The 9,788-nt window shown below is 50.3% G+C and overlaps 1 protein-coding gene across 1 annotated transcript in view; it reads right to left on the minus strand.

Moving 5' to 3' along the window:
• Positions 1-6: 6 nt before the first annotated feature.
• Positions 7-9,788, minus strand: part of LOC103780367 (alpha-2,8-sialyltransferase 8B) — a gene marked incomplete at both ends in the record, with an annotated part of 9,954 nt that continues 172 nt past the window's right edge. Inside the window, 2 exons of the mRNA XM_008948038.1 lie at positions 7-196; positions 9,636-9,788. Coding sequence (XP_008946286.1) covers positions 7-196; positions 9,636-9,788 — 343 coding nt within the window. The remainder of the gene's footprint in view (positions 197-9,635) is intronic.

Consider the following 9,788-nt stretch of genomic DNA (forward strand, 5'->3'; position numbering starts at 1 on the left):
GTGGGGGCTGGCCTGCGAGGTGTAGCCGTACTTGAGGCTGTCGTAGTAGTGGTACTTGACCGGGTGCTGGTTCTGGTCCAGGGGAAAGGGCCAGAAGCCGTAGAGATAGATCTGGTTGCAGAAGCGAGTGGCCAAGGTGTACATGAGAAGGCCGGTGGTGGGTCGCTTGATGTGCACCTTGTTTGTTAGCCAGTACCTGCAGGGAGAGAGGAGAGGAAAAGCGTTATCCCCCCCTCAGACACAAAGCTTGTCTTGCACATCTTCCCTCTCCAGCCTCTGACTGATACACATTGGTAATTCAAAGTGAGAGGTTTCTGACTAGCAGAAGAGTTCTCCATGCCAAGAAAGCGCCTCTCTAGGGATCGCTTCATGAATAAGCATCCTCCTGCTCTCTGTCTGGCGGTTACATCACACTTGTTGCTATGGCACTGAAGCATCTTGTGCCTCGACAATCCTTTATGAAAAACAAATTGCTTGCAATGGTGGCCTTCAGTACTTCAGCCTACAATTACCTCCCAATCAACCTGGGAGATCAATACCACAGACCAAACACCCACGTGTCAAGTAGACTCCAGCAACCCCTCGAAGCAGAGACTCACACACACACACAGGCTGATGGTTTCCACTGATGAATGAAGATTTTTACCCTGACAGTCAACACAACAGGGCTGTGAAAACGTTTGCCTGGGAACAAAGGTCACCAGGCTGAAAGAGCTTCAACACCACTGCTGTGTTCCTGTTAACACCCAGCAATTGCTACTGTGATCCTGGGCCAAAATACATCACAACACTCTGCAAAATAAGCCCATGAGATACACAATAAGCCATACAGAATACGCAGTACGGAGGTCAGCTGTAAAAAAGTGTTCATTTTTATGAGGAATGGCAAAAAAAAAAAAAACAAACAGGGGAAGGAGGCTCCCTGTAGCAATGCAAAAGCAGAAATGGTATCACCAGTTGCATCTGATAGTTCTTGCAGCATCTGCATCCTGGAAGATGATGTTTCCAGTGCCTTGTGTTTATTGCTCAGGCAACTTACCTGGTTTGCTCCACAGAAAAACATCATCAGAGGAGCAAAATCAGAAAGCAAAAGGTTTGGGGGAGGTAGAAGATGCTCCTCCCCACTCCACCAGCATGTCTGATGCCAGTGCTGCCCCACAGCAGGCAGGGATGGCGCAGGCAGCACATCCCACCATGTCCCAGCCTGTTCAAGCCCTTGGATTATTTTTAACAGATATTTCCAAGGGCCTGAGCTCAGGTCAGTGACCAGCAGCACGTAGGATAAAAGGCAGGAGGAAGGGGAGAGGAGCACGTGGCATTTCTGTGCTCTCACCCAGAGGTTTGGGATGCTGAGCTGGGTGCTGCTGTCACTCGTGGAGCCATTGGAAGTGCCCTGCTACTCACTCACAAGTCTCACTGGGCTCCTGAGGGTCTGGCACTCAGAGAATGGAAACCCCTGTGAGAGCTGAGCCTTAATCCTCCAAATTACCTTTGCACGAAAGCCATTAAAATTTAGCAACCAAGGCACAAAACGTCCTGGCTTGTTCTCAGCCAGGTAAGAGGGAAAATGGACTTTTCTGGTGAATGAAATTCTGGAAGCAGAGCGATCACATCGGGACATGCAGGAAGGGCATGGCAAGGTTCACTGGGGTCCCACAGCCCATGGACATCCAAACCCCTGTGGCTTTAGCAAAAGACAAGAGTGATGTTTTGGAGAGGTTCTCCTTGCCTGACTCACCTCCTCAGCATCCAGCATGGAAAAGGAGCAAGAAATTGGGGGAAAATTTGCTAGCACCAGTATCTCAAAGGCACAGAATCAGCACTTTCTGGGTTTGCTGGGCCACAGGGGTTGCACTCTGGGGACACAGCAAAGCTTGCTGCAGTGCCAAGGCAATCTTCCCCACAGCAGCCATAAACCAGCCTCCTTGAGGAGTTTACAGGTAAGCACATTAGACCCCTGGTGTGCAGAGAGAAATGGGAGACTATCACAACCATTTAACACTGTCAGTTAAGAGTATCCTTATGCAGCAGAGAAACTACCTGGGAAGAACCATCCAGCCCATGAACCAGCTGGCTATGGGGGAGGACAACTGCCTGGGTTTGTCCTGCAGCTCTTTCAGGCCTTAAAACTCTCCTTTTGTCAGTTTACCAGCTGGAGCACAGAAATACACTGGTGACCTTATGCCCCCCCCAAAATACGAACTTTTGGGTGTTGTTGAGAGGCTGTAAAAACTCAATGAACATGCAATGACCTTGCCAGCATGATGAAGTGACCCTTGCACATGGGTAGAGGACACTCACAGGACCATCAGTGTTTGAAGCATGTTAATGATGACAAAGTCCTGGGTCAAACACAGAGGTGCCATCCTCTGCAACCCAGCAGGCACAGACAGCCTCACCAAGGCCAACAAGTGTGTGCAACCCGTACCCAAAAGCAGCCCTGCCAAAACCAACCTGGGGTAGAACCCTCAGCACAAGCAGCTCGTGAGCACTCCATAATAATGGGGCAGGGAACAGTGACAATTCAGTTTCTTATAATAAAAATTAAACCCCTGGCTCCTCTCTATTTCCCTCTACTGCAGGCACAACATTGTGAACACGAGGGTGACCAACCTTGCTCCTACGGCACCATAAATTCTCTGCTGGCTGCAGCTTTGGGAGGTATGATGGACTCCAGGCTGTCCCAGCCCACCCACACAGATGACATACATATATATTAGAGCCCAAACCACACCAGAAGCCATGCCACAGGGCTTGCAATTTGTTTCCTGGACAGTGAAGGTGGGAAATCCTCCAGTGAGGTCTAGGGAACAGTTTGTAATGACTGGTTTGTGCTGGGAGCTATGCAGGAAGACCTCCCTCTTACCTCTCCCACCACTGGCCAGCTGAGACCGTGGCCACATTCCTGGTGCAGTAGAGAACAGCTGGGGATGGAAATAAAACCTAATTAATTCTGTAAATCCAAATGAGGTTGTCTGGGCTCACATGGGATTCTGTGTCAACAGCACACCTTTAATATGTGAGGTCCGGGATTTTAATTAGGAGAAAGGATAATCTGGAAGCAGACAGTAATTATTTTTCAAACTGCCTACACCAATCACCGTAACTATTAACTGCAACATTATATGGAAAGAGACAGCAATTAAAAGAGAAGAGCAAAGAGCAGTCCTGAAACCCAATACCTCCTTCCTCAGAGCCCTTCTCACAGCTTGGACCTCCCTCCAAAGCTGGTGCTGTGTTGTTTCTGTAAATAAACCCTCAGGGGTGGAAGGAGCTACAGAGACAGGCTGGGGCCTGAGTGGGATGCAGCTACCAACAGGAATCGTGATGCTGTCAGGCCAAAATTGTCTGAGACAGCTCTTGTTTCAGATCATGATCATGACAGATGAAAAATGCCATCAGATCTTCATGGTCATCATTTTCAAGGAGGCAGCCTAGACACAAGCCCTAGCACCTATTTGAACTAATACTTGATGGTAGCCAAGGACAGAGGCTTCAAGAAGACCAGCTCAGAGTCTCATCCTAGCAGGTAGGTGGTTCTGGTTGCTTCTCAGCAACATTCATTCATTCCCAGTGGGAATTCTCCAGGAGACAAACCACTCTGAAACACCCTGTAAGAAGCTTCAGCTCCCACCTGAGCCAGAGAAGGTGCCAGCCTCCAAATTTCACATCTGGAGCATGCACCCCACGGCACTGACAGTGCTTATCCTCCCACAGCATCACCGAGTGCAGGGAGCAGAGCCTGGCCTTGATTTGGGCTGAAACACTGCGTGCCCAGCTCCTCCCTGCAGGCAGCATTTGAGGACCATGAGCAGGGGTCCTGCTCTGTGCTGGCCCACCACCTCCTGACGTGTCTGAAAAAACTTGTACCCTCCAGGTAAGGGTTAACCTGCAGGATAAAAAGAACAGAAAATCCATCGCCGCGACCAAATGAATAAAAACCTCAGGTCAATGAAGAAATCAGATTTCAGCAGTATCAGCTGCCTTATTTCATGATACAAATCAGAATAGCTGAAATAATGCAATTTCAGATGCTTTTAAAAACAGCTTATTCATACAAGTGAGACACAAACACAAGCTGTTGTGGAGGTGCTAGTCCTTGACTGTCAGAAGCATATTATCAGTCTGCCACACATCCTGCTCCCATTAATACTCCTGAAAAACCAGCTCCAGATAATCAGAGTGAGTGCCCCAACAGTGCTCTGCTCTCCTGTTGGTGCAGGCAAGGACAGGACCCACTGTGCTGGGCATGGCACACATCCTGCCTGCTGGAGGTGCTGGACCACAGGGAGCAACTGCTACATCCCCCAGCTTTTTTCTGCCCATGTATCCAGCCTCCTCTGTCACCTCCACCAAAACTGCCAAGAGCCAGGAACGGTGATGAGATCTGTGCTGGATGGATGGGACTAGGCAGGTCCCCATCCAGACTCATGCTGACACCAGAGGCTGGAACTGGAGTCAGAGCTGGGCTTTATCCCCAGGCTGGGCAAAGCCCAAACACCAAATCGAGCTTCTCTATCCAGAGTGGATCTGCACCGTGTGGCTTGGGTCTGGTCTTGGTGACTTGGCCCAAGAAAATCAGTATGAGTCACAGATAAATAACCCTTTTCTCCTCAAGGTCTGGAGTTCTGTGATGCCCTTTCAAACACACGTGGTACTCAACACTGAGTTAAAACATTTCCAAACTGAGGAAAGAGGAGGAAAGTTGCTGGGAAAAGGGTTACCCCATTTCTTTCCTCCTTCCTATGCTCCTCCCCTTCTTTTGGCAAAGACTAAAACTTCTTGATTAACCAAACCAAATGAACAGTTTTGGGGTCCTCATGCAGACACCACAGCTCAGGTACAACATGCTTCAAGTGCTGAAGGGACAAGAATAATTGCTCACACGAGGTTCTATTTGTGGGATATCCCCTGATCTAACCCAGAGGTGGCTTTGTGGGTTATTCACAGGCCCTGACATACTGCCTTAGTTCCATGCTTGTGAACAGGTATCTTCTCCCCCTACACCCTTGGGTCATCTTCTTCCCTCACCTGAGTGCAGGACCGCTGTCCTTAAGCCATCTGTGGGTCCAGAGAAGGGCTTTGAGGCACAAGTCCCCATGGCAGCTATTTCAGAGGAGCCTCTGGAAGCATAAGGCACCATAAGGGAGGAAGTGTGAGTTTTCTAACTCAAGTGCTTCACAAGTGGTTGACTCTGGCTCAACACCATCAGAGTTCATATCCAGAGTGAGCAAAGACGAGCTGGGAGGGCTGCAGAAAGGAAAAGCAGCAGCTTAAGTTTGATGTGTAGAGAAGAGGGGAGCCTGGGGAGTGGTGCAATCAAAACAGGTTAGGAGATTTATCTGTACGTGTGTCCCCTGCATGGCTTAAGCAAGGCAAAGGCTGCTGGAAAGGAGGTGGCACAACCAGGACACAAGGAGGAGGGACCAGGGGAGGGTTTCCACCCTGGCTGACGGAGGGGAAAGGCGCCAGCGTCGCCCTGGAAAGAGCAGCAAAGCTTTAGGGGTTGTTTTGGTGTGAGGACCCAGGCAGACATCCGAGGCAAAGATGAACCAATCCACCTCAAGTGCCACCACGTGGCACTTCTGAGGACACGTGGCAGAGCAGCACAACAAGCTACAGCCCCTGAGCAAGGCGACGGCTATTGTGAAGAGTGCGTGTGAGCTGTCACAGCTATTTGGATGTTAAACCTAAGAGGAGACCTAGCCAAGGAGCTGGAAGATTTATTGATTTTTTATTATTTTTTTTTTTCTCTTTCAAGAAGCTCTTAACAAAATCTTCTGGGATTAGAATTGGTTACTGCCAAGAGACCCTCGTGATGGACACAGTGAGAAATGTTAGACTAGATTAGACAAGGCAAACTGAAACGTGCCCACGAGTTCTCTGCAAGGAGCGATCATCAAGCCCTCAGACACAATTATTTCCCTCTGCCTCCTGCATTTCATGTTATTTCTCTAACAAAAGCTGCTTGGCAATAGGGATTACAAGGCTTTTTGGAGACACTAACAGATGACTTATACGGGGCTTGCTTGCTTCCCAGCCAGGAGATGAGCACTGCGCTCGCCAGATGAATTGCTCAGGAGACCTTTTATAAAATCTCTCCAAATTGAGTTGTGCACCCCCAAAAAGCATTGCCCTGACCCCATGAGCAGGCTCCATGCCACGGCACAGCTTTCCTCCTCAGCCTTGTGTAGGAACTTGGCTTCCTTCTGAGCTCCTCCATCGAAATACTGACGGCATGAAGGCGGTGAGTTCAACCAGGTAACAAAAGCCTCCCTCCTATTGCACAGATTATCCAGAATCCTCTGCACAAAAAGCTATCAGCAAACACTTAAGGCACCCTCACGGCTAGGAAGGTGATGTCTCAAATGATGTTGTTAAGAACAACAAAATCAAATGCTTTTTACTTATCTCGGCAACGCACACTCTACAAATGCCCCAAATGCACTGGAAATTATAGGAAAAAATGCTCAATTGCCACTGAAATGCATTCTGGCGTGGGGGAAAGCAGAGCAGGACAATGAAGTTCAAGGAAGAGTTGAGAACTCACAAATGTGTTTCACTGGTAGTGAAGGAAGAAGAGAAAAGGCAAAGCTTTTGTAGCCCCGTTGAAGTTGGCTGAGATGTTAGCCTTTGTAGAAAGTGCTATTCCCTGGAAAAAAAAACAGAGAGAGAGAGTGTTTTGGCTGAAAGACTTCCCACATTTCTTGGTGATTTCCAAATCAACTTAGGATAGATTACAAAGAGCAGCTTTATCCAGCAAAGAAGATGAGACACCTCTGCAGCTGCAGCCCACTGCAGCACAGAGGGATGTTCTGTGAGGCTTTGTGGATTATCAGTTCTCTGCTGCATGCCACAAAATGTGTTTGTTTTGACAAATCTCAGATCTGTCAAAGAAATGAACGGGCATGTTCTGCAGAGAGAGCTGGAGAGGCAGAGGAAGTCGTTGGAGACCACAGCCCTGTAGTAGCAAGGAGCTCCTATACAGAATGATGATAGGAATTAGACTATCACAAAAGATGAGCAAGGCAACTCCTAGTGATTCTGGTCAGTCTGACCTGAGGAAAGATTCCTTCATCCCCAACGACATCATATCCATTACCCTGAGCACATGGTCAAGACAACCCTCCAGGTACCTGAGAGAGTTCCCATAGAGCACCAGAAGCACGAGCACACACCACCCTCCTTTAGCTGTGGCCACTTCACTCAGTGCTGCCTGAATCACTCTGAAATCCATCCAAGTCCAGACCTGAGGAGGCTGCACCAAGGAGAGGGTTTACACTGACTCCAGCCTCCCTCCAGCCCAACCCAGCCCTTTGGGGTCCCTCTGCACAGCTCCTTGGGCAGGCCACAGCACACTGGGTAAGTGTTGAAGTGTTCCCCTCAGTTCTGGCTTTCTGAGGGGGCTGCAGTTTTAGTCCTATTAATTGTTAATTAGTAGGCATCCTTGTTTTCCTGCGGATGAGTGTGAGAGCAGGAGGGCAGGTCAGGCAGCAGCTCCCCTGACGAGGATTAGCACAGGCTTCTGTGGTTATAATTGAATTAGTGCTGCTCCCATGGAGCCACAACCCACCTTTCCCCACTGCCCCACAGTGTGGTGACCAGCCCAAGGGACAGGATGGGGGTCTCAGCTGTGGCTCAGACTGAGCACTTGGAGCTCCTCATCAGCACCTGACCACGTGCTGGTCCCACATCAATCCCAGCCACCCTCCAACAGCAGCCACTTCACTCCCTTCATGTCCTGAATGGTTGCATCCCTCTGAGCCTCAGCAGGTTTTCAGAAGCTTGAACCCATGTTCCTTGCACAGGACCCCATCAAAACCCACGGGAACACTAATGTGTGCACAAGACAGACACAACTCTGAGCCCTGGAGAGAGTGGTGCATCACTCCATGCACCGAGAGACAGCACTGACCCCTGGGCTTGTCCCAAAATCCCTGCATCCCCTCCAGCCACGGGTGGTGGCTCCAGCCCTGCTCTGTGAGAGATGCACAGGCAGAACCAGAGCCAGCCAGCCCAGCTGGGCCACAGGGCTGCAGCACAGGGGGCCAGGAAGGTGCCACGAGTTGGAAGATAAGCTCGTCAGCAGAGCTTATCGAGGCATCCTCCTCCTCCTCTCCCGTGGGAAAGTGATGCCCAGTCCTTGCCAATCCCTCCACAAAGCTTCCTATGGGAAGTTTCTGGCACTGGGAATGCCTGCCAGCACAGGATTAGCAGCCTGTTGATTTAAAGGGCTTATTACAGGAGCTTAATTCTATTTTGACAGATGAAAGTAAGTCAATTACAGCTAGAAATAGCTCAGAATTTGGGTTGTGGGTTTTTTTTTCCCTTCCTCTCCTTCCTTTCTGTGAGCTGTGGTATTGTTCCCTTCCTTTTCTTTACCTCAAAGCCAGCATCTTCTTTAAGAGGCCTCTCCAGCCCAGGGGAGCCTCAGACACAGGACTGGGGGCAGACTTGGCTCTTCTCACCCATCACTTCTGCCTGTGATGCACCACAACACCAGAGCCTCCAGTCCTCCCAGGCTGCCTCCAGAGCCACCTTTCACACCTCTCTCTCTCTCTCCAGAGCAACCCCTTAAGCTCTCAACTGCAGGAAATGACCCCAAAATCTGCCTTGCACCCACCCCCTGCACTGACACACAACCTGAGCTGGGACAGAACAACACCCGACACAGACCAAGCGACCAGAAGAGCTCAGGCTCAGAGCTGTGCAGGGGAAGAAGTCCTCAAAGCAGTCAAGAAACATTAATGCTGAGGCTTAGAGGTTGGGAGCACCAGCTACATGAGTGAATTCCCATCCTGGGAGATCCACAGGGTCTAGTCAGGATCAGAGCAGGCAACTACCACCACTAAACTATCTCCAGCATAGGCCACTGCCTGCCTAGACTCCCTCAATCCTTAATGAATCATGATTCTCCCATGAGAAATAAAGCAAGACAACAAGAGCTTACCTCCTCTCCAAGCCATATACATGGAAGTCTCACTTTTAAGGCTCTCTTCCTTTTATAACCTCCTCATCCACACAACACCTGTGTCTCCCACACACCTGGAGTTGCAAGAGGAGAGCAGAAAGTCTCCTTCCTTCCTTCCTTCCCTCTCTCTCAAGAAGTTCATTCCCCAGCACCTGGCTCTATTTATCTGATCAGCAGGACCAGACCACATCAGCCCCCTCCCTGCCTTGGCAGGTCATTTCAGATGAGCAGTGCAAGCAGCACCATTACAGGTGCCCATGATCTCCCTGACTCGAGGAGATGTGTGAGACTTGCAGGTGTCACCCAAGCACAAGGTGACCAACCTCACTGCTAGCTCAGCAGACACGTTTCCCCAAGGAAAGCCCTAACCCTAGGCTGGGGAGCTCTCCGTGTGACACCCAGGAAGGCACTGGAAGGTTTGGGGTCGCTATGTTGCACACCTAGAAGCTCCCACACTCCAACAGCAGAGTGAGGAGCCCCTGCTTGCTGGGCTGGTGGTCTCCAGTTCTCATCTAGGGACCAGCCACCACCCGTGAAGTCCTCCTCGTGATCCGCAGAAAGAACCAGCTTGTGCCATTTGCCTCTAGCACAAACCCATGGATGGTTTTTTTTCCCTTCCCAGCTCAGGAGCTCCTGGCTCTGAGCACACCAGAGATGCCCTCACCCTCGGACAGCGTGCAGCAGGCGCAGCGAGGGGTAGGCAGTCCTCACGTTGATGTGGTGCTTCAGGATGAGCTCGTTCACCCACTCCACTCGCTCCTTGCCCCCCTTGGCCATGAACGCCGGGATCCAGAGGATGCTGCCGTTGCAGGTGGAG

Source organism: Merops nubicus, unplaced genomic scaffold (genome assembly GCF_000691845.1).
Source record: "Merops nubicus isolate BGI_N331 unplaced genomic scaffold, ASM69184v1 scaffold4969, whole genome shotgun sequence".
Lineage (NCBI taxonomy): Eukaryota > Metazoa > Chordata > Aves > Coraciiformes > Meropidae > Merops > Merops nubicus.